At 38.6% G+C, this 26,062-nt stretch overlaps 1 protein-coding gene across 2 annotated transcripts in view; it reads right to left on the bottom strand.

Moving 5' to 3' along the window:
* The window catches only part of LOC103179328 (kelch-like protein 4), a 92,831-nt gene that overhangs the window by 3,380 nt on the left and 63,389 nt on the right, over positions 1 to 26,062 (bottom strand). For both annotated transcript variants that reach the window (XM_042340726.1, XM_042340725.1), the window contains exons 2-10: positions 14,490 to 14,663; positions 13,169 to 13,305; positions 12,554 to 12,750; positions 7,862 to 8,074; positions 7,371 to 7,557; positions 6,667 to 6,891; positions 2,628 to 2,790; positions 1,716 to 1,928; positions 622 to 793 (exon numbers count right to left, since the gene is read on the bottom strand). In XM_042340726.1, coding sequence (XP_042196660.1) covers positions 622 to 793; positions 1,716 to 1,928; positions 2,628 to 2,790; positions 6,667 to 6,891; positions 7,371 to 7,557; positions 7,862 to 8,074; positions 12,554 to 12,750; positions 13,169 to 13,305; positions 14,490 to 14,663 — 1,681 coding nt within the window. The remainder of the gene's footprint in view (positions 1 to 621; positions 794 to 1,715; positions 1,929 to 2,627; positions 2,791 to 6,666; positions 6,892 to 7,370; positions 7,558 to 7,861; positions 8,075 to 12,553; positions 12,751 to 13,168; positions 13,306 to 14,489; positions 14,664 to 26,062) is intronic.

Raw genomic sequence — 26,062 nt, forward strand, 5'->3', positions numbered from 1 at the left:
AGAACACAACAATTGTACATTCATATTGAGCTTTTCCCAAAGAGCTTCAAATAATCAATTGGGGGTTGGGGGGAGCTGAGGGAGAGATGATCAAAAAGTGCAGTCAAAAAAGCTCTTAAGATAAGCTTTAAAGGTGGGGAGGGAGGGACTCAGGGATAGGGCTCCAGAGAGGGACAGGATGTCTGAAAGCTCACCCACAGATGGTGGGGCAGATTGGCAGTGGATATGAAGCAGGCCGGTGTTTGCTGAATGAAGGGCCGGTAGGGTTGAAGGAGGCCACAGAGATTGGGCGGGGCAAGGCTGTGGAGAGATTTGAAAGCAAAGACAAAGATCTTGAATTCAAAAACATCTCAATCAGTAAACCCATTCTCAATAAGAATTCTGCAAAAAATCCAGCAGAGGCCGAGTATTTTGAGAATTGACATGATCGAGCCAGAACAATACATGTCTTTTTTTTAATCTGGGATTGTAAAGCACAAATCAACTGCTGAACTGATCTTTCATTGTGCAATATTGTTGCCTATAATTTCCTTTTTTTTCTTCTATGTAATTCTTTCTGCTTTTTCTTTAACTATTGCAAATGCATTTTCCATTCTGCTTGGTCTTGATGTGATCTCTTACCTCTGTCCACTCGTTGTTTTGTGCATCGTAAGACTCGACAGTATTTAAGTAAGTCTGCCCATCATATCCTCCCACTGCGTATAGTCTGTCTCCAAGGAGACACATCCCAACAGCATCTCGCGATACACTTAAAGAGGTCACAGTTGTCCAGGTATCTGTTTTAGGATCATATCTATCGTGAACAAAAAAAGTTAGCATCTAAATTCTGAAAAAATCTTTGCGTGAACTTGCTAATATATCTTTGTGAGAAAGGGGAGTGTATCAATTAATTCTCTGTGCTGTAACTCTCTTAATTTTCCCTGCCTGTAGTTGTACCGACAATGTACAAAAGGCAAAAGAGCAAATAAGAATGGCTCCGTCACCAAACAGAATCCTTCACATATAATGGAATATTAGAAAAATAGTGATTGACAGAGATGAGGGAGGATAAATTACAATAGAGCCATACTCCTTCTGAGACCACCACAGGGAGAGGTTACTTCCAGGAGCAGTATGGTTCTCCTCTGCACATAATGAACACAGCAAGTGTGAGTTTCCCTTTTCACTGGCCTTTCTTCTCCCCACACTCCACACTGCTCTCCCCACCCCCAATCCATTGAACTAACCATGCACGTTATTACTATTTAATATTATTAAGGCATTGATTCAAAACCTTGAATAACATTAGAAAACTGGCCTCATGCCCCGCGATGTGAAGCGAGCAGTATAAACCAGGCCGCACATCATTGCACTGCGAAGAACATAAGTGACTTGGTGCTTAGCTGGATAATCATTCCCAGCAGAAAACATTGCTACCTCTCTTTCGAACTTTTTTATTTGTACCAAAAAGTGCAGGTTGTAAATTAAATAGGTATCCATTTTGAAGAAAGCTGATGTTATTCTGATGATATTTGTAAAGAAATCTGCCTTAAACTAAATGTTGTGCTCTGTATCAGAGAGATTAACCAAACCATGAAAAAAATGCTAGATTTTTTTTGTGAACACTGAACTGCTCCATTTCTTCTATTATTGTCATCCACCTGAATTCTAAGCAGAAGCAGTATTCCTATCCCCCTCCTGGTTCGGTCACAGTAATCATTGCAGGCCCTTCTTACCGTTCAACACAGTCCGACAGCCGAGAACAGTGGTTTGAAGCAGGGGCATCGTGCCCTCCTACTGCGTAAAGGAAGCCGTTGCAAGTGGCCACCCCCACTCCTCCTCTTCGTTTGGACATCGGCGCACACATGCTCCATTTATTGGTGTGCGGATCAAAACATTCCATCGACCGCAGACAAGAGCTCCCGTCACGTCCACCTACAGCGTACAGCCTGCAAAACATGTCCAGCAAATCGTGCCGTCAATCAAGAGTTATTTTAAATCTGATCTTGTAGCCCAAAACTATGGGCTACAAGATCAAACGCCTGACTCACGCGGAAAACCATCATGCTTAGGGGTATCCAAGGCCAGACTGGGAGATCAAGATACACATGCCACCTGCACATGGAAAATTCCCTTGGTCATTTGAGTAGATTTACAATAGATTTCATGTTTCACTAAATGGATCAGTTCGCTGCTTCTCAGCATGCTGTTGTTAGATTCCAATTGGAAGTAATTAAATTCCACTTGGTAGTTTTACCCTCTTAAATATTTTCAGTTCTGTTCCTTTTGCTGTAAAACAATGAGCAAGATGAAAGGCCAGTCCAGGTGAAGTCTTAGTAAATCCTTAACAGTTTGTGCCACTTAATGTGATTGATCCATGTGAAATTAAGGAATGGAATAATAGCCTGTCGCTGTTCAGTGGAATGACAAGTGGTGTAAATGATCATTGATCCTGCTTCTTCTGAAAAGAAGGTACTACATTCGATTTTAATCGAGCTCTCCACAGCTCAGAGCTGGTTCTGTTTGTCCAGCATTCAGTATATTGGTCTTGAGTTAAAATTATGCGCCTGTGTTCCAGACCACTTTGCCAACCCTTCTTGACTTGATGCAAAGCTTTCACCAAGCCTTTCTGCAAAACAGCTACTTACTTGCCATTTAATGCTGCGACACCCACTGTGCTTCTTGGAGTTGACATGCTTGCTACGTAGTTCCATTGACGGGCTTGTGGGTCCCATCTTTCTACTGTGTTAAGGTAACTCCATCCATCGTGTCCGCCTACTGCATACATTGGTCCTTCAAGTACTGCTACTCCTGAAATACCCAATAAAGTTGCCTGTTTCCGTTTACAATTTCTCTCCAAAGATTACTTTTACAGCATATCGAAAAAAATTCATACCTCCTTCAAGTCATAGTTTATCTTTGATAATATGAATCAAGCAAGTTCATTGCGGTTTGATCTTAAAGATCAGAACTTACTCAACCAAAGTAAGATGGTTACAAATGGGTACTTTTTTGTAGTCAAACCAAATACAGTAGAAACTGCAGTAAATTCAGCCCGTAAATTAAACAATCCAGGCATTGAAGCTGTGATCACCCAGTTCTGCCTGGCTAATTTTCAAGCTTACGTGGTATCTTATTTTTAGATAAGAAATAACAATTTTATATGTCGTGATAACATGAAAATGCTTCTAACATGGAAATAGAAAAATGACTCAACTACCCATCTGCAACAGATTTTATTGATGGCTTAATGGAAGATATAAAGCAATTGTACTAATTGAGTGGTGCATTAAAATAATGGCTATTCACTTAAATAAAAATGGTTCTGTACTGTTCAGGACTGCTTTAATATGGGTCAATGAATTAGTCATCAGGTCATGGGATGCTTTTTGATGTCAATTGGCATCAATTATTAATTGTTCTTTTTAGAGAAGTCATAACCTCACTCACAAACACACTATTTCTGATTTGTTCTTCCATCCCATCCTTGCCTTTTCCATTCTGCTGTTTACTCTGGAACTCCATCCCATGGTTCCTTTGCCTCGCTTCCTCCCTTGCCTCCTTCAAGGCCGGTCTCAAAACCCTTCTCTTCGACTGTGCCTTTGGTCTCCCTCCCACCTCTCTGCCTTCCCTCACCCCTACCCCACCCCTCCCCCATACTCGGGCCCTGACACCTAACTGTTCAGCGTTTTGGGATGTCTTCCTGAGGTGAAGGGCGCTCTATAAATGTAATTTTGTTGTTGTTATATATGTATAAACTGCAATTACAGTATTGCCTTACAAACTCTGAAAGATCTAGCTTGCCATCAACCACTGCTGTGGCATAAAGGGAATTTCCATTTAAAACAAATGAACATGTTGGACATGTATTACATCCAAAATGCACATCAGGATATTATGTTATAGAAAACAAACTACTTGTGAAATGGTTAACATCACTTCCAGCTATAGCAACTCGTGAGTTATGCTGCAAATCAACTTCTTGCTTTAGTTTTGTGTAATTCGTGGCTTTCTGATGTATATTCTATATAATCTAAAATTTTATCTGGTGACTTAGCATTTGATATTTTATTAAATCTGCCTCGAACACACTGATTATCTCAGGATTAGGAGCGCACAAGTGTCTGCAAGCAAGAATGTGGGACATGTTATGCATTTATTTGTGTCTGTAACTGGCTTATAGAAGAACATAAAAAAGCATGGAATTAGAAAAGGCTATTCTTTCACATGATGCCAGCTTCATCTCCAGACCATGAGATACCTATTATAGTGCGGACTACACTCTACTTGCTCCTGTGGAAAACTGCTTCATAAATCCAGATCCTGATTACACTATTCACACCTAACTTTGATCCATATCTCATGCCCAAGGCTTCCAATAATATTCTTAAACAGAATTTTTCAAGCAGCATTAACTGGTTTTATTGAGAATCTGTTTCACATATGCATGTGTGGGAGGAGATTTTTTTAATTGAAAGCGGTCGAGAAGAGCTACCACTTTCAAGTTTGATCTGTTGTCTGTGCTGAGTTAGGTGATCTAAGCAATTCCCTTCAGCATTCTAAACTGAGAAAGTGGGTGTCCAGTAATCGTTTCTGGAAGTCAGTACTTTTGAAACCCCCTGTAGTTGTCAACATGCACAATCAAAGCTTAGACATGAACAATGGCCTTTTGGGAAAAGGGCAGAAAGCTGTCTTGATGTTATTGCCTTCAGATAGGAAACGTTAAGAAATAGAAGTGAGAGAGAAGTGTGTGTAAAACTGTACCATTTCCATTGCCATAAATATCTTCAAATTCAGTACACAGACCTATTAACAATCGTTAAAAGTAAGACTACTTGCTTTCAGTATGATTGTCTTTTTCTGAATTTAATTTTAATTTACCCACATTTAGCAAAATCCAGAGCTGATGGGAGGAAAACCCATCAGAGTCAAGCCCAACAAATGTCCTAGATTAATTGCAGCTACCATATCAAAAGATATTTCAATTTCCATCTGGGAGATCCTGGGCGTTATGTCTATAAAGGAAGACATTGGCCTCAGCACAGGGGGTTTTTCGACAAGGTTTTAGCAGAAGCTGACTCAAAAAATGCTTCAACTGCTTCTCAATGTCATTTTCCGTATGATGGAACGGTTGTTTCCCTTTAACTTCAAACATATTAAGGACACTACTTAGCTGGCATCCAATAGACGATAATCCCTATCGATCTGCAATTCTAAAATCATTTGCTGAACCATCTGATAACTAAATTATGAATGCGAACAGTGTAGTTACGAGCGACAAACAGTCCTGCTCGATGATCTCTCTTGATAAGACACAGAGGGCTGGTTCACTGCTATCTCTGTCAAATGATTTAGCCCTTTGCAGTACAGATCCAGACCCATCTCAACATCTGTGCTTTCACATTTGCTGAGGATCCACATCATCTGACATCGCTTGGATAATGCCTTATTGTGTATCTCAGCGACACGAATCACCTAGTGTTTAAGCATTATTTTAACTGTCGTATTGAATTATTTTCGGTGTTGCAGCACATAAATGAAAGCTTATTGAAGCTGTCAGCTCAGGGAGACACATGTTTCTGAAAACCTGCAGTTTGAAGATTGATCCTAAGAATTCTCACGTCTAAATTTGCGCATTAACTGCACACATTTCAATATATTTTTCTTGCTCACTTTGATCGGACAAGTCAGTTAACAAGTACTGTAAGAATTTTGTTTCAACAAACTATGCACCGTAGCTCATTATAACATATTTAGACAGTGAGCTGATTTATATCCTGAAATGTAGTTAGTTCTCATAATTTGTCTTGTGTTATTCTTTAATGCTAATTCTATTGAAAGATTGTAACACAGTATTTGTTGGTTCCACTGCTCTTGATCTTTTATACAATTTATGCTTAACAATGTGGAGGTCATCCATTGCCTTCTGACTTAACTGACTTTTAAGCAATAAACTTAATCACCACTGTAGCTGCCAGCATAACCTGAAAATCCGCTGAGGTAAGCAGCCTGGGAGTGAGACTCCTCCAAAATTAGCAGATATGACAAATGGGAGGCTTATTCTTCACTGGTAATTATTGCCGAGCTTCTGTCATGTACTTGAATCCAGACAGATTGATTTGTAGCTAAGCTACTAGTATTCGATATTCTCCTCGCAGCATTTCAATTACATTGCACATTGCCAAGTCAATTTGGTGCATTTCAGATTTCCATCAGAAAATGTAAGAAAACTATTTTTAATCATAACAGTACAGTTTAATAGTCAACACAATTTCTCCCCCACCCCCCACACCAAAAGAAGTTGCATTCATGTAAAATATATATTTTAAAAAACTGCATTCCTGAAGTTTATTGTGAAATATTCTTTTGAGCCCTGGCTTCAAATTGAAATGCTGTCTTTTTTTGCCATGAAAGTTATATTCTGATAACAGACCCAATCTTGGATTGTGATGATAAATAAGATTATAGAACCTCATTAATGGGATTTTTAAAAAATTGCAAATTTGTGTTTTATACATCAACGAAAACTTTGTGAGAACTGATAATTGTAAGGAATTTCCCACAAACGATCGCTACTTTCAGACAATATTCTGACACATCTGTGTCAGATGCACACACAGAAAAGACTTTGTGGAGGAGTTTTAGAATTAAACCCCTGCTTACAAGCTAGAAATGTGTTTTACTTACCGAGGCCATGTCGGTGGGTAGACATTGGTGGCATTATAGACCAGACCTTGGCTATTGGGTTGTAGCATTCAACAGTGTTAGAGGTTTTTAATCCATCCCTGCCACCAACCACGTACAGGTTATTGTCTATCACTGCCACTCCAAACTGCAGCCGTCTTCCATTCATGGTGCCTACTTGTATCCAGGTGTTTGTTCGCAGGTCATATTTTTCTATCGTTGTAGCACCTGTAGAAATAGCACATCAGAATTGGGAACAGATGTTTGCCCTTGTTTAGGGTCCGTGGGGCAGGTATCAGAGTTGAAGGAAGTTTACAAAATAATGAACATGACCCAGTCAACTTTATAATATTATCCTGCACAGGGATTTTGAGACATCCTCCGCATGTGAAAGGCGCTTCATCAAATGCATGGATTATTATCATCATTATTATCTGGTTTCTGAGGAATTAAAGGTGATCCTGACAGCGAAACTAACAGCTGGTTTACCTAATCACTCCCTCTTTAACCCATAAATGTGATGTTATGTTTCTAGAAGGGAAACGCAAAAATATTGCTTATGTGGCCCGCGCACGTTTCTCAAATAGGGCACCCGGCCCTGTGCAGCCAGAAGGTTGGACCTCCCTGAATTATTTATTTTTTGGTAGTGATGTTGGTGCTAATTCTATCTGCCGCACATGGTTCAAGTGCACAGTGGTTCCACATACCTTTGGTCGTATCCATTCCCCCAACAGCATAAAGCGCTCCCACCGTCGACTTGCGGGGCTTGGTTCTGGGGCTCTGCATCATGGGCCGTCGCTCTGGCAACAGATGATACCTCATCGCTTCCATCAGGAGTTTCTGACATTCTAAGTCGTCGGCAAACATTGGATTATTTTCCAAATCTGCTAAGAGCTGATGAAAGTGTTTGAGTCCGTCAGTCACCATTTGCTGTATTTACAGTTAACAATTTCTACACGTGTTCAATATCTAATTACAGAGCTCAGCTTTTTAACAAACTAACAATAAATCTAATCTGATGCAATGTAGCATTTTACGCCCACTGAATATGAAATTAAAGATGTAACATGGAATCAACATACAGTGTTTGGTAATGGATTTTTTTAATAAGTGAAAAGAATTGTTAATTGAGAAGGCAGCAAATTCCTAACCTCATACAGTATAGAAAAACAGTAACCCCACTTTGCTGCCCTTTTACCTGCGGAGGAAGTAGCGGGAGTCTGATGTAAGACAAGAGCATCGCCAGATTCTTTTGCCTCTTCTGTAAATCATGTTTTACCCACAACATTAGAGCATGAAATATGGTCTCCTCATCAGGAACATTGATGTCATCGCTGGCGAGAAGCTTTTCAATCTCACTGGCTGGAAGCAGAAGGAATTCTTGATTCTTTATCACTTCCAAGAAATGTTCCTGGAGAAAACAAAATCCATAAAAATCTTATCAGCCTCAATAAATATGAGTGACATTAAATCTGAACAGAAAATGTGCACAGCTTACAGTTTACAAATTCCCACCTGCACCTATGTATATCTATTTTGCGTTTCACCCACAAAATAAAGTCAATCCACTTTACAATATATTTGATGAAGCGCTTTGAGACGTCTCAACAATATGATAAGGCGCTATGTTAAATGCAAGGATTATTATTATTATTATGTAACATAATTGACCCTGCTGCTGAAACTCCATTAAGTGAAACTTATTTGAGTTCTCTTTACATCTATTTCTCTAAACATCTGATTTGCATCTTTATCAGGTTTGATTAAGTCTTCCTGAGTGAACAGTGGACATATCATTCACTCCTTGGCTAATTGTGGGACTTTGCTTTGTGCAAATTCGCTTCCGCGTTCGTCCACAAAACATACAGTTACTGCACTTTACAGTATAGCCTGTGAAGCGCTTTGGGTTGTCCTCTCAACATAAAAGGCACTTGTAAGGATTATTTTATCATTCTGCTAGAAGATAGCAGTAAATATGCAGAATTTTACAGCACAGAGGCCATTCAGCCCATAGTGCCTGTGCCAGCTCTTTGACAAAGCTACCAATTATTCCCATTACCACACTCTTATCCCATAGCTCTGCAATATACACCATTTCTTTAAGGGACTGTATTAGGCGTGATGGAGTTTGGAAGTTGAGGGTCGAAACAAGTGAAACAAGTTGGAGGGGTGGGTGAAATGTGTGACTCAATTTTTGATAATTATGATGAAATGCAGACTAAAGCTGTGCTGCAGGGAAATTTGTGATTGAGATTTGTGAGAACCACACACTGAAATATTTTTGTATGCAGTAAGCTGCCTCTATCTCATTACTAAAGAAGTCACACAGCATTCAGTGAAACACATAGTTTTTCCAACGGTTGCAAATGCAGCTCATTCTTATTAGGCTGCATTTATTCATGTTTGGTTCATTGAGTCATTTGGACCAAGCATTTCAGTCAATCAATATGATAAAAGAACCAGAAATTCATATCCTGAGGTAGTGACAGGCTTGGCACTTCAATTTACTGTGTGTGCATGATGGATAAGAAGCAATTAAAATATTAAGCCCTTGATAAGGACATGTTTCAAAATGCGCTTTAACTTCTGTATCAGTATTTGCTATTAGTAAATGCACCTTATTCATTAGCTGCACACTGATAATGCAAAAACAAATGCTCACAATCCACTTTTTTCAAGAAACTTACACACAATTGAACAGAACAACAAACTAGTTGACGAGGATGGATTATTGTTATTCACATAATTCTTAAACAGTTATCTGCAGGAGCTTTTTATTCCGTCAAGTAATAAAAAATATATGACTAAATGATTTTATAAATTACGATCAGGAATCATACTTATATTGCCTAGAATGAAAGGACTTCAAAAAATTCGGCCTCAGTTATCATTCAGTGACTTGATTGCCACTTCCATATTGTAAATCAATCTTCATGGTCAGATTTCAATGCTTATAAATCAACTCTGACAGACATTCAGATTAAAATCTGCTCTGGTTTTGATAAACTCCTTACTCTCTATTCCCATGGTAATATTTTTCATGGAAGTGTATTTGACGCATATTCTTCACATCATTTCGAGTCATCACTGTGTTGGAGAAAAAGGTTTGTTGTACTGATCAGGTACATGCACTCGTTGTATTAAGTTTTGACCTATTTTCATCTGTCTGTTGCGTAGTCCTCTGTCCCCATGAGCCAGCACCAAAATAAAGACTTACACACCAGGATGGAAAGTAACTCAATCCTCCAGATCTCACCTGCATGCTCACTAATTATCAATATTGTACTTCTAACAGTTGCAATGATTATTAGCTACAACAACAAAATTACATTTGTATAGCGCCTTTCACGTTCGGGAGGACGTCCAACTCTTTGACTCTGGACAATCTCATTTCTGGCTTGGATTTTTTTGCTCAATGCCTTGTTTATTTAACAAATTTGATATTCAGCAAATTTATTTTGGGTCACACGTGCGTTATTTTTGTTCTGGATTTTCATCTCATCACATGGTTTGTCCGAAAATGAGAAGCAATTGGGGGGGGAGGGGGGGAAACAGGCAGAGCTAAAAGTGCTGATTCCAAAAATGACAGGGCTGGGAGCTGTTATCCACATCCTCTCACTGTGTTTTTTGTCTGGAAAATAGGAACCGGAAGCTTAGTCCATTTCAGTTTACAAAAATAGGCAAAACTGTTTATCAGGATGGGCTTTGCCTGTGCGAGAAAGATACAGAGGCAGGAAATTGTTAATAAGGTCTTGCATTGTCGTATCCACAAGTGAAGAGATTAAACAGGATGTGCTCATATTTCACTGACCAGATTCCACATTTCTACTACTGAAAATTCCTGTGTGCACAACTGCAATGAAAATCAAATTAAAATATAATTGTGTTAAGTTTGGCATAATGAGCAAAATATGACTAAATTTTTTGTCCTCCATACCATGGGTGGCAGTGGTCCACTTTTCTGACCCAGGGATAGCAGATTAAATGCTTGCGGTCTACTATCTGCACTACATCAGGGAATTCCCATTTGTAATCTGTTTACATTAAAACGTAATGCAGACAGTGTGGATTTATTTCCTCTGACTTGCATGCACAGTCTTTGAAGCTGTGCTGTAGTACAGTGGCAACAACAGGGACAGTACAAGTAAACCATGAGAAGATGCAGTTGGCAATTACATTTGAGTTAAGCACAAGTTTGTGTAAAGAGTTGGTTTGAAGCTGCTGCAGGTTTTAATGGTTAATACAATGCCAGTGCACGTCAGACAAAAACATCAAATGAATAAAAATGTGCCGACCAAGGTCTTAAAATTACAGATTCAACAAAAGTCCAAATTGCTCCTCAGACATTTTAGGTATTTGCTTTCCATTGTAAATTATCAATTTCCTCTCTTCTCATATACTGAAATCCAGTTGTACAGAACTATTAAATTACGACACGGGTAAGTGCAAAAGTTATGAGAGGCAGTTTGTTCCTTTTTTTGAACGTGACTGAGGAATCCCTTAATGCTTGCACCGGTGGCAAATGGTGCTCCGAAACCAGACAGTGAAAGGAAACACACCAAAGACATAGATTGGATTGCAAGTGGGAGCTCAACTAAAATCCTGTGATCTGGATTGAATTGGATTCCCAACATTACAAAACTTTTTTTTACACAACGATGGACTATGAATCAACATGTAATAATAATAATAATAATAATCCTTGCATTTGATATAGCGCTTTTCAAGTCGGGAGGACGTCCCAAAGCGCTTCACAGAACACACTGTAAAGTGAATTGACTGTATAAAGTCTGATCTTCCTACAGAGCAGTGATGATTCCCGTAAGCAGAATCCGTATCACCTTGTGTCCTTGGAAACTGAAATTGTGCTTTACAGCAAACCTGAATGCATCTCCCCGGCAGATTAACAATTACCCACTACTAATTGTGGTGCTGATTGGAGTTTAAATAGACTCATGCCTAATTGCTAAACTCTCTTGAAAATGTAAGGCATCGCACACAGGCTAGAAACTGACAGATTAAAGCAAGAACTAACCTTATAATAATAATAATAATAATAATCCTTGCATTTGATATAGCGCTTTTCACGTCGGGAGGACATCCTAAAGCGCTTCACAGAACACACTGTAAAGTGAATTGACTGTATATTTGTGGGTGAACGCGGCAGCCAATTGCGCTCAGCAATGTCCCACAAACAGTCATAGATTGAAAATGACCAATTTTATTATTGTTTTTGGTTTTGGAGGGATTATTATCAGGTGTGTGGAGTAAGGAAACTTGCCCAAGGTTTGGCCCTGCTTGGAATTGAACCCAGGTTCTCACTTGCAAAGCGAGTGCTCTAACCACTGAGCTACAGGACTCCACATTATCAACAGAGTATATAATCATTTGCAATGCTGTTGACCCAATCAGCTATAACAAATCCAGTAAATTAAACGATAACTTTCTCATATTGAATAGCTCATTTCTTTTGTTCTTTTAAACACAGCTGTTAGTTGAACAGCCTTTTCTTTCACCAGTTTTTGCTCTTCCAATTTTCTCTCATTCATGATAAGGCATTTTATCAAAAGCATAGATTGCATATTTTTTAGGATTATAACAAAACTGTTTCCTTTCTTGATGTTCTGAATGGTCAGAAAACAGTGGATAAGAGAGTAAAACTTTAAATCAAAAGCAGAGAGCGAATGGAGAGACAACAGTGAACAATAATAATACTACTAACAATGCTTCCCAGGATATATTGTAGTGTGTCCTGCCTGTACTTTATAGGTGAATAATAAATATCTCATGGCTACCAAAATTCAAGACGCCACTTAACCATCCAGGCTAAATGCAATCAAATACAGTAACACAGCTTTTCCCATTACTTCTTAATCTGTAAATCACTTACTGTGGTATAACTATGAGCCACTTTCAACAGATTCATGCAGCCTTGAGCATCACCAAATGACCTTATACCCAAACAGTTTGAAGGATGTAGTTGTTTCATGAGGAAGTTGCAGCACACCTCTACCACTTGAGAGAGTTGGAGTAAGCACGCTGCAGCCAGGAGACTCTCAATAGTTTCCTCTTTCAGCTCCAGTAGACCTGTCAGCAAGTGAAAGAGATCATTACAGAGATAGTAAAATATAGAGAAACCTTGAGTCAGGTTCATGATGCTAAAAATAAAAAAACAATATATGTATATAAATATACATACAGATGAATCTTCTGACTTGCACACATGTACACGTAGATATAATAGATATATTAACCCTGATGCATCTGACAGTTTACCCAAATCGGGAAAAGTAGCTTGCTTTGATATCTTCTATACCAGTATTTTTAAGTACTGTATCTGACTCTGGCCTCCTGTACCTTGACTTAGGTTCAGTATTCAGACAGCTGACGAGATGCAACTGTTGACTTTACTGAAGATCTGAAGTTGAGATTGCCCTCCAATACAGACATCTGTACTGAAATGATAAAATGATCTCCGTAAAATATTCCATTCTATCCAAGGTACCTGTGTATGCATAATGCACCAGTGCCTTAAGTGCATCTGGGTCCACGCCTTCCATTTTAATTTCCTCTTGCTTTGCCTCGCGGACATCATTTGTAAACATGGCAGCAAAGTAGTCCGAGACAGCACTAAGGACCAGCCTGAAAGCAATCGAGATAAAATCAGAGATAAGTAGAAAATGCGGGAATGAATGCTGATACATTTCAGTCCCCTCACTCTTACCCTGAAAACTGCAACGTGAAATGAAACGTAATATTTGTAGATATATCCATTTGAATGATTTCTTACTGCTATTATATTCCTTACAGCTAGTGTCACACTTGCATCTTATTTAGGGCTAAGTGTCTGTTTTTAATGGACTTTCAATCTGCAGGCTGGTGAAATATTTCTGTACTCTCTGCTGGCTGAGCCACAGCATGCTATGAATGGTGAAATGTAGGATTCTATATTCAAATTGTTTGATAATGGTTTCATGTTAAAAATATTATAAACAGTTTAATTCCTATCGTTCATTTGTGTAAGATAAATATTCCCTTTTGCGCTCATTGTTACTCTGTATGTGTGTTTGGAGATGCAGTCGTATTTATCCATTGCTAAATATTATAAAATAAGCTGATAGAAATTTTCCTTTTCTTCACTGACGTTTTAAACAGAAAGAGCGCACTTCTCTTCCCTCTACCAGCAATAACATCATCGTAACAAGTTAGTTAGTTTCACCGCCAAGAAGTTAAAATGCTAGTTTATTTGACAGCTGACACATAAGTGGGTACTGCCATATGAATCATATTTTAACCGCTTTAATCATTGGTCTGCTTTCTCCTTTTCGCCCTTTGTTCTACTGGAACATTGATCCGAGGAACAAATCTTTGCATCAAGCTTTTATTTAGCAGGGGACATGTAAACACAGCATGTGCCACTTTGATGACTATTTGAATTCGAGGATTTATTGCAGCTGTGCTGCAAATTGACTAATATCTCACCAACTATGTTAGTTGCTCAGATGGCCTTTCGCAGAAGTCATCAGTCCCCTCTGATATGATTTTAATGTATCCGATGATTCACTGACTTCCGGGCTTGTAATAAATATGCTATCGAGGCATCAGATAAATATCAGTACGCATTCTGTGCATTTGCTCAAACTGTGTATGATTTTTCTCAATTTTGTCAAAAGCAATAGGAGTTTTTAAATTGTTGGCAAAATAGTACAAAGTGAGCCACTTTCTACTGACCAGGTCTTAAGGATCCTAGGTTACTGTAATATCCTGAGAATGGTAGAAATACATCCAATAAGTTACTGCACACTGATGTCTAACATGCACTTTACCGATGTGCCGGGATCTTGTGGTCCCCAGCGATCAAGAGGACATCACACAGCTGCTTATGCTGGAGGTAGTTCTCCATCTTCCGAAAAGTTTGTTCAGCGTGATTCATGGACTGGAAGAACTCATCTGAACCACCAGAACTCATCCTGCTAGGAGAGCAGCTGCTTAAAGGAAATCTGCGTAAAAGGAGAACAGATGGCTATTAATAAGGCGCTGGAGGCCAAAACTGTAATCGCAATCTAGTTCTGCGTTCAAAGTGGGGCTTCAAGATGCTGGGGTGAAAAATCAAGCTTGCTTAATGCCTTTTTGAAACACAAAAGGGACAGAAATCTAATAAAACTGTGCATTCCTTTGCCACTCCCATGTGTAGCTGAACACAAAAATCGATCTGTTCTCTATCACTATTTCAAAATAACTGATGGAGACATAGATTTGTTGGTTGCTTTAGGTACAGGAATGATTTGCTGGCTTCCAGTTTTCCTCAACATGCACTTTACCGATGTGCCAGGATCTTGTACGATTGAGTTTACCAAAGTTGTCATTCTTTTCAATGGTACAAATAAGTCATCACGTTCATTGTGGTTGCTTGGTTGCAAAACTGTCTATGCATTGTAGCATCCCACAAATCAAAAACACTTTTAAGTAAGGCATTATGGCATTAAGACTGCATGCTAATTGAATCATTAACTATAAATAGGCTTGAGTTAAAATTTTCACATATTGGGCACTTTTTTCAATCTGCCTTCTCTGGGATTCTTGTTTGCAATGTACAATGCAGTGATAAAGTAACTTTGTCAGTATTCAATTGTCAAGTTAATTTATAGAGACAATGTTTCTATTCTTTACCCACATCCTGTGGTCATTTTCAGTGATTCATTTATCATGTGCACCTGTATTTGGGAATTCTCAGGGTATCATAAACCGGAAATTCTAGAGCTCTTTTGAGTTGTCAGCATTCTGTGTTGTGCCTTTTTATGAACTAAGGTGAACAATGCACAGCATCAGGAAGGTGGATCAACAGATGCTTATTTTTATCTCACTATTCCCACTAACCTGCCTTCTCAATGACCAATTCATCTTGCTGGATTGAAAGCAAAACACTTACGTCCTGGTATTATTTTTTGTGGTACCGATGGTGAAGTTTGCTATAAAATGCACACTCTTTACACTTTACCAAAAATCTCTGAAGCCCTTTGAGGTGTTTTAACGTGATGGGTCACTATGTAAAAATGCAAGGATTATCTTTAAACGGCCCAAATTCCCTGCTCGGTGTCCACCACAATATTTGTCAAGTACTTTAAGTCAACTTTTTATGCTGCATAAACACAAGTTATTGTTATTGCAAACAGCCTGCATCTGTCAGCTGCATTCAAATCTGAGTGTGGATACATTGTGTTGGCAGCAGTCATCATTGGTGAGACTATTGAATTCAATTGCCTTTGTAACCTATGACTGAGATTTTTTTTAAAATAACGTTCTTTAAATAAATACTGCAGCGGGAAATACTGTGGTTACAATCTTAGAAAATCTAAATACAGTATTTGCAGCACTGACAAATGAAGGATGGACCAGTGCTCACTGTGCACTGAGAAAGTAAAAGCAACAAGTCGTCGTTCTTATCTGATTATTTTAGAGACATTGGTTAAATTTAAAATATTAAGATTTATATCATTCTACAATCCTTGTAGCTGAATACATGATCAGTCTTCTTTCTGATGTGCGCTAAGCTATGCTTTCTAATGCTTGTGTTGAGCCACATAAGCTCTCCCCATTCTGTAAGAAATAAATGGCTACTGCTGTGTAGCTTAAATCAATATTAAAATTCTTTACACTATGAAATAGTTACATCAGTTAACAGTAGCCCCCCCCCACCCCCCCCCCCCCCCCCCACTCCCAGCACGATACTTGTCCATCGTGAACCATCCTGCCCCTCGGAGAGACATGCCCTCAAATCTGCAGTCAAAGCCCCAATTCTTACAGTAAATCTTGCAAAGCGCTTTGAGACATTATGACAATTTGACAATGTGCTATACAACCATTGGATTGCTGCAAAGCTTTCTAGCTTTGATTGGCTTGCCTTGCTGGAATCTATTTCTCTCCCTCCCTCCCTCTGAAATTTTCTTTTATAGTTACCCATTTTATTGACCTCAAAAAATGAAGATATTGGTGGATCCAATGACATTTGAACTCAGAACCTCTTGATCTCAAGTCATTGGGAACCAACTAAAATACCGACAACCACAGATCACATTATCCGATCTGATTGGTGCTGATCATTGCTGAGCATTTAATCTAAAAGGTAACTAAAAGATGAGGGCAATTTATTCTGTGAGGGATTAACCTGTTCTTCATTTGGTCAAACTTACAGTTTTTTTTACAATAATTGTCCGTCAAACTGACATGGTGAGTTTAAATTGCATATCATTTATCATCAGTGATGGATTTCATACAGACTCCAAAGTGTCTCATGCTTCTACAATTCCTGAAAGGATTGCTTGCTATCACAGGCACAGGTGGCAACAGGATGAATGTGTTAGACTTGAGGTAAGGAAACTGGTGTCCTTTCCAACCCAAAATGTTAAGATTGTCCATGCAAAATAAGAAGCGATTTGGAGTGTGATTGCTTGTTCAATCTGTTTAGAGCATCAAACTACTTGCTGCATTGGGGTGGTGAATCCTGAAGGAGCCATGTCTGTCATCCAGCTGTTTCTCAAATCATTGCAGAAACAAGCAATGTAAAGTGTGCAAAAAGTGATAAGCACAGTATCTAGTTGCTTTTCATTTTTTGTAAACTCTGAATAATTAGCAGTTTCTATTTCAAGATCACCATAGCAATTAATGAAACAGTACCGGGCTGCCAGTACTTATTAGATTATACAAGACATCTTTGTCTCTAATTTGCCACAGAAGTTTTTAAACTGTTTCAGCTGACAACTATTTTTAGCTTTACGTTTTACACAGCTGAGAAAAATATATGTTTCTTTGTTTATGAGCCAGCACAGCACCTGTATGGAAATTTCAATAATTGGTAGAACAAGATAGTGGTTCTAGCTTGTGACCTCTCTTTCTTTGCTCCCAATTAGTTACTAAAATTACAATGAACACTTTGTGCACTTCACGTCAGCACTAGAATTATTTGCATTCCACCAGGCTTTCCTTTGTGTATCATTTTTGGAAATGATACTTGTGCTGAATTTATTTTAAAACCTAGCAAAATCCTATGTTGCCTTGAGGACATTATACATCAAAATATTTTGTGACTATCAAGTAAAAGGAGCCCTGGAGGGAGTGCTGTTCAGTTATGTTCAGCGAGGGAAAAGTTTGTAATTGTACTTTGTAGTCAGGTCAGTGAACTGTGCTTTGGAAAAGTGCCTGAAGCATTTGAATTGAGAGGAACACTATTAAATGGCTATCCTCATTTTCTTCGACCTTTCTGTTGCCTGTGACATTGTCAACCGCGCCATCCTTCTCCACTGTCTCTCCTCCCTGCTCCACCTCCATGGATCTGTTCTTTCATGGTTTCACTTTTACCTATCCCAGGCTCTTACATTTGTCTCTTCCAATAGCTTCTCCACCCAACCCTGCAAGGCTCACACTCACACCACAGCTACACAAATGACACTCAACTCAATCTGTTTGCCTCTTCCCGTGACTCCAGGACCACTGCCTTCTCACCTCAGACTCTGACAACACCCCACAGAGCCGTTGGGCACCTTGGTATCTGTTCAACCCCCAACCATCCTTCCAACACCTATATTCAGGCTCTCACTCACTCAGCTTTCCCCCACACCGACAACATCTCCCACTTCACCACCACCTCTCCCTGCGAGCCCATTAAACCTACCTTTTTGACCAGACTTTCAGCTACTTTTCCCCCCCCCCCAGCTCTTCCCACCAGCTCAGGCTCCAAGTCAGCTGTGTGAAGTGCTTTGAGACGTGAAAAGTGCTATATAAATGTAAATAGCCGTTGTTGTTAAAAATGATATTGCGGTCACAACCCACCATAACACACGCACCAAATCCTATTTCCATTAACCACAACTTCAAACAGTGCGGCTGTCAAAACAGAGACAAATGAGCTGTGGATTTTGCTGCTGGCTGATGGCTACTGGGATGAGGCTGAGGCATTTAATTTTTGAGTCTCAGTATCCAAGAGGAAAAAAATGTTTTTAATTTCCTTTTTCAGTTGTATATGAAACCGGTTCACTTCAGTGAAATTGGTTAAAATGATTAAATTGTAACAAATCCCTGTAGAGTACAAGCAAAATCAGTATTCAGATAACAATTACAAAATCCAATAAATTTACGGAATTTCAAATAAGTTTACACGATCAAGAAGAAGAGTTCTTCATAAGCAGTTTATTGTACCTTTTTGGTGAGGGGGGTTTGAAAGTCTCTTTCAAAAAAGTGATTTTAGTGTTGAAAATGGAATTAAAAAAATATTTTTGGCACCAATTCTTTTGGGAGCATGATAACATTCAAAATGAACTTAGAAGTAAACAAGGAACACATTGATACACATCAGACTAATATAAAACTAACCCAGAGAATATGTACTGATCGTAAAAAAAATGATGTTTGTAGAATGAAAGGGACAAAAACTATGCTGAATATTCCATGCACCTGCTGTAAGCACAGAATGAATGCAGCATTGCTGTCTGCCTGATTTTTATAACTGGCTATAGCTATATGGAGATATAGTCTTGATGGTCTTGATCTAATCTACTTATTTAGCATTCCTTTGCCTAATGTAATTTGGCACATTCTTAAATACAATCATAATTTTGAAGGTAGTTCTTTTGGTTATTTTAAGAACTACAGAAAACTGGCTTCAATGTTGAGACTGAATTCAACAATTTGTCAAATTCTGGCACAGAAATGCTGCATAAATAAGAGTAAATGAGGCCCCAGGTGGAAATTTTCCCCAATAATGTTTTTNGCACCAAGTTATTGTACTTAATATTGTCACGTTTCTAAAAAATCACACACACAAAAAGCTACATTTCAAATTAAATATGTAGGAATTCTGCAAGGAAATCGATCTTTAGTCCTGATGATTTAGTTGCAAAAGGGTTTGTGCAACGTAAAACTCTGACATGAAGAAAGGTGATTTGTCGATCTCAACTGGAGCAAATTAATTCTGCTGATTTCTGTCCATTGGGCCTGGATAGAAATTGTGTGCATTTCTGATAAGGGCAGGATTTCCCTTATCAGTTGTGATGCCCTCCTTCCCATATGGATATAGTATGCCAATGTTGATTGTCTGAGTTCACCCATGAAAAATGGTCATTTGGATGAGGAATTAGAGGGCATATAGTATTTTGAAGTCAAATCTGTCTGGTACATTATATTTTATGTTTTATCCCATTATCCTGGATATTAAGAAGGTTAGGAAGTATCAGATCAGACAAGGCAATTTAATCAATCAAGCTATAAGTAGTTCCTTCACTAGGACATGTGCAATTTGGACCATCACCATCTCAACCAATTTATTTGGTTTCCTGAGGGAGTTCTGAAAAATATAAAAGGTAATCGAGCAAACTCCTTAGCATTATTGAGCACTGGTCTTTTGCTTTCTCTAGATGACATTTCTGTGGTCCCAAGGCACAAGAAACATTGTATTCCAAGGTCTATTTCATCTTTTTTGGCTGTATTCATTGCTATTGCATTATCCAAGTCTTTTTCAAAGGAAATCACCAACATAGCATTATATGGTTCTGATCAATAGTCTATTCAGCAGTTGACAAGAGATTGTCTGAGAGTGTATAGCCTTTTGCACAGTTTATTAACTAGGTTTTCATGTGATTTGGATGCTATAATTAACAGAACATAGCCGGGGTTTGTTAGCCTGGCAAATTAGACCCCAATATTTTGAAAGTGTGCTTTCCAAGGTCAGTAATGCTTCTTTTGATTTGCAGTCAAATACCCACAAATCATATTAAAGTAGTTGATTAGGAAAGAATAGGAAAACTGAATGCTGCAAATCTGAAATAAACCCCAAATGCTGAATCCACAGCAGGTTGATAACCCTCTGCAAGAGCAAATCTGTTCCGATTAAAGGTAATAGCAGAATCACTGATTTATTTTTCTCTGTCAGAGATTTCCAGTATTTCTGCTGGCATTGCTGCATTCCACGTACACCAAGTAGTTTCAGTTAATGGTCAATAATTGCACCCAAATCTTTTTATTGTTTGTACCTTTCCTAATGGACAATCCTCTGTGTGTACATATGTCACCTGTTTTATTTATGTCACCTGCAGAAGATTAGAATGCTTACAGCACACAGGTGAGCATTTGCTCAAAGCTATCTCCTCTATCCCTATTCTCCTGCTCTTTTCCCCATACCCTTTCATACCACTATCCCCAGCTATTTAATTATGAATTGTCTTAGATTTATCCACAACATTTTTGACCACTCGATAATATTATGAACCTATACAGTAAACCATGGCTATTGCACAGTGAGATCACGGCTTTAATCCAATCTGGGAGTTCATATCCTATCATAAAACTCCTGAGAGTAAAGCTCAAGTGGGTTATTTGTATCATCCCAATCACAGTCATAATTTAAAGCTTTGAGCTCAATCTCTGGTATGTGTGGTATTAAATCAAATCCACTGTTTTCATTTGCTTTTGAATTAAAATCCTAATTTTAAGTCTATCTTCTCCTGGCAATGGCTAAAAGTGTGTCTACGCTTTTGAGTTGTGATGATCATGAATTGGATATTGACACTTTAAAATAGTGATCTTCCATTCCAATTATGTCTAGACTGTGCAATTTATTTTGTTAATCCGCAATCTGGTTCAACAGTTTAGCCGCTTTCTTGTCTGTCATACAACGACTTGCATGTCCTATACCTCTGTCAATTTTATTATTTTTTAACCTACATGAAATTACGAAGACACGATAAGGCGCTATATCATATGCAAACATTATTATTACACTATGCAACCTTCTTTGAACTCAGGATGTCTGCCAAATACCTCTAAATTGAACATTATTTTAAAGCATGTGTTGAGACTAGATTTAAATAATATCACAAAGAAAAAATGTCTGGCAGGAGGTAATTCATCCCCTGGTGTTGGTTATAAATTACTTGAGGTTCACTCTTGTAAAGCTATCTGATTGCATTAGAGACCTGTAACTCACCCATCTATTTAACTGTTAATTTCTCAGCAAAAAATCAAGACAGTCAGCACTGGCAGTTGAAAAATCGTACGTACAGTAATCACTCACTGCACCTGGGGTGTTAGTGTGGCTCAACTAGTAGCACCCTCACCTTTGAGTCAGAAGGCTGTGGATTCAGGCCCCTACTTTGGGACGTTGAACTTATAAGCCTTGGCTGACACGCCAGTGCAGTGCTGGTCATGTGTTGGAGTGCTGGAGGTGCTATCCTTTGGATGAGACGTTAAACCAAGATTCCGTCTGCCTGCTCAGGGAGATGTTAAAGATCCCAAGGCACCAGTTCCAAAAGAGAATTTCTCCAGGTGTACTGCAATAATTCCCCATTAACATTGATTATTCACTTTTTGGGCTGTTTGTGGGACTTTGCTGTGCAAAAATTGGCCGATGCATTCGCCAAAAAAATACAGTCACCTATACTTTGCAGTAATATCCTGTGAAGTGTTTTGAGACACCCTCCCAGGGTGAAAAGGGCCACATCAAAGGCAAGGATAATTAGGATTAATATCCATTTAACTTCAATGTCAGAAGCTTTTGAATGCAATTAAAACAACATGCTTCACCACAGTAATACTGTTGAAGCCCCACGTCTGCACTTCAGAGACAGTATGAGAGTGTGACAATGTAATTTCTAGCCCAAGGAAAAGGCACTTGTTCAGAATTGATGAAGAGAAATGCACATGTCCATAAGCCTACAAAACAGACTGCATTGATAATCAGAATAGATTTCTCTTGTTCCTTCAATCCATTTTGTCTTTAATCAACAACAACAACAAAATTACAACATAACGGTTTGCAGATTTATTAGCTGTAGAATTGAAGAAGTTACAGCACAGAATGATGAATTTATTTTTGTGAAAAAATTGATAGAAAGGCGCCAACTTTCAATATTGGGTTCAGGGACTAAATAAACTTCATATGTAAATGGAGGGGAAAGAAGAGTCTTTTTTCTGTTCTGACAAAGCTGCCATGTCCCATCAAATCTGGACATCAGATAGTAAAACTACACACTTATTTACCGGGTTCAGGTGAATTGTATCCAGCTTGTTCAGGAACTTCTTTGATTAACACTAAAAATTTTAAATTGGGTGATTTAATTTGCCCCTGGCAGTAAGTGAAAAGTCTGGTGGCTCAGAAATTTGAACATCAATGATTTTGATAGGAAATATTACTGGTCAACACATTTTATTGATTTCATCTTTAGTAATTCGAGTCAAGAGCTTGACTATATTAGTATGGCTTTAAGGTTCTTCAGTAGCCTATTTTGAAAAAAAGGTCTTTAAGCTCACTGGGGGACAAACAATTTATTTTGCCAGAAAATGCTGATCATTAGCATCGGAGGGTTTCACTTTTCTTTAAACGTATTAAGATCGGAATTCAAATATTCACTTATTTAAATGAAACACGACAATCATGGAATCATAGAATTCTGCAGCACAGAGGGGGACATTTGGCCCATCATGTTTGTGCCAAGGCTTGAGAATCCGTGCCATTTATCACCTTAATTTGCATTTCCATTTTTGAGATTCCCAAGTTTGCCTTCATTTTACAGATTAGTGCTTGCCTGTGATATCACCTGTCACACAGACATACAACCCACACAAAAGCTTCCTGTGTTAATGCATGTATCTCTTGGACTATACCTTTGGCTTTCGCACAAAACTGGCTAATTCTGCACACCTTTAAACTTTATTGCTCAATGATGTTGCCACCGTTCAATTGCAGTACAAGGTTTGCATTATTTTGCTGCCAAGGATACAGTTTAATGGCCTGTAGCTTTTGAATGTGGCTTGAAGGACATGCTGATCAAAGGAACAGCATCCATCACAATATTATTACCATTTGAATTCATAGCAAATCAACCCTATAAAATCTAAAATTAAACTGGCTGCTTATTCCTATGTGTGCCTTTTCTGTGAAACTAGTTGAATTCTGTAGTACAATACCTCTTAAAATGTTTGAAGCAACCTGAACAACTCATGGCACAAGAGGAAAGAAGAAGAAATTAAGTAGGGAACGGAAGTGAAGAACATATTCTGAAGTACAGTCGTGAGGCTGGATGGCCATCTCATTTGTCTAATGATCACCATTCCTAAAGAACGTGATGCATTCCAGAGAGAGAGCGTGAAACATTAAACCTTAAAATACCCAAGTAATGTACAAATGAATCTTTCCCATTACCTTCCAGTCCATTTTATGTCCACTGGCAGAGAATGTATTGATCATTAAAAAAAAAGTAGGAGATTATTAACTTTAATGAAACGCTGTAAGCGACTTACGGTAAAGGTAAAAAGTTCAGGGTTTTTTTTATTGTCATTTTAAAACATTTTATTTGTGACGGATTAACCACTCTGGTATTTTTAAATGCTTCATAAATTACAAGTGGAGAATTTCTCATGAAGAGATTTACAAAAAGTCTCTGGCAAAAAACTAATTTTGTGTAAACAAATTATTGCTGACTTTTTGTTTCTTTTATTGTAGATTTATTTTTTAACGGAGAGATGGCAGAGAGCAATTTATCTGCAATTTAGTTGTGTGTGTGTACATCACAAAATGCAAACTGCAACTCATTGAATACTTATAAATACCCCCAAAAATCCCTGGCCATGTATTTGGACATGTCACCAGAACAAATCTAGCATTGATAAAAATTGTGCACATGATCTATTTTTGTCTTGAGATCTTTCATTCGCAAGTGACTTCAAAAGGAATTCAAGAAACAAAATTAGGAGCATCCTGGTTTCAATGAGAGCTGTTATATTTGTGTCTGAGAATGTGCAATAGCCCCTCATTTTAAAATTCAATAATATGCCGTGATCTCCTATGTAACATGAAATAATACAGGATCCAATATTCCTGTATGCGCATAATGCACATTTTACATTGGTTTAAACACAATTTATTAAGTGATTCCTAACAGTGAAGAACCTAAAGGGAATTCTGGCTCAAAGGATATCCGGTTTACCCTAGTAAAGATTTTTGCCGAGTAAACAAGCAGATAATCTAATTCCTCAGAACGCCTTTATAAAAGTTAATAGGCAGCACATATGGAATGTTGTTCCTCCAAATTATCACTTGACTCTACTGCAGGAGTTTTAGATTCCTACTTGTATGTATTGTTTGTTGTTTGATGCTATTATAAGCTGAAACTCTATCTCCAATAGTAACTTCCTTCTGAATGCAAAACTTATGACTGCAATGCATGGAGTCTCTTATATCTGTTGTTGGCTTCTAATTTACTCTTCTTGAGACTTGCCTTTGTAAAAATGATGCAACAATACATACATTTGCAACTTAATTGGGACATTTATATGAATTCACAATGCATAGAACACACAGAGCTTAAAAAGGCTCTTCAAGACCAATCCCATGATAACTTTACCCGTTTTACCTCACCGATAATCTTCTCTCCTGTTGTCAGCCACTCACTCAGATGGAATGAATACAGCCATTTAGTGCTATGATACTATTGATTGAAACAGCATGAGAGGTCAACTTCAGTTATACAGTATGTTTTGCCTTAGTAATGGTACTAATGTGTAGGAAGTGAACGTTTAATTTCTCTGCAATGGGTAGGTGTGTAGTTTCAGATGTCAATATGGAAGGAAACATAATATGGCTGAATACTTAAATAACACGTGTTTTTAAGGGTTACATTGCACAGGTGAATCTAATTTCTGGACTGATCATTTCAGTCACAGAGCATGCACTCAGCAGTATTGATGTAAGCACATCTTCCAGGCAAAAAGCAAAGAGAGTCTTTGCACTTTAAGTGGCAAATCATTGTTTTCTCCAACACTTCCAGTTTGTCATTGTCTTAAATTTTTTAAAAAGTTGTCATTGTATTAAATCGAGCCAACTGCTCAAGTGAATGGTCAGTTTATCATCAACCGTAGTGTGTGTACATATTAAACAACAACAATAACATTACATTTATAGAGCGCCTTTCACGTCAGGAGGACGTCCCAAAGCGCTGAACAGTCAGGGGTCGGGACCCGAGCATGGGGGAGGGGTGGTGTAGGGGTGAGGAAAGGCAGAGAGGCGGGAGGATGACCAAAGGCCTGGCCAAAGAGAAGGGTCTTGAGACCGGCCTTGAAGGAAGCAAGGGAAGAAGCGAGGCGAAGGGACCGTGGGATGGAGTTCCAGAGTGTGGGGTCAGAGAGGCTGAAAGCCCGGCCACCAAATGATAAAGCGGGTCGGGCGGGAGACATGGAGCAGACAGGAGCCTGCTGAACGGAGGGAGCGGGCAGTTTGGTAGGGAGTCAGCAGGTCAGAGAGATAGAAGGGGGCAAGGCCATGGAAATTGGAAATGGAAAAAAAAGTGCAGCCAGCATTTCATGTGCGTAGGTACAAGAAAATACAGCAACAGACTACATTCTGGCAGCAGGATGT

The sequence above is a fragment of the Callorhinchus milii genome, unplaced genomic scaffold (genome assembly GCF_018977255.1).
Source record: "Callorhinchus milii isolate IMCB2004 unplaced genomic scaffold, IMCB_Cmil_1.0 Scaffold15, whole genome shotgun sequence".
Lineage (NCBI taxonomy): Eukaryota > Metazoa > Chordata > Chondrichthyes > Chimaeriformes > Callorhinchidae > Callorhinchus > Callorhinchus milii.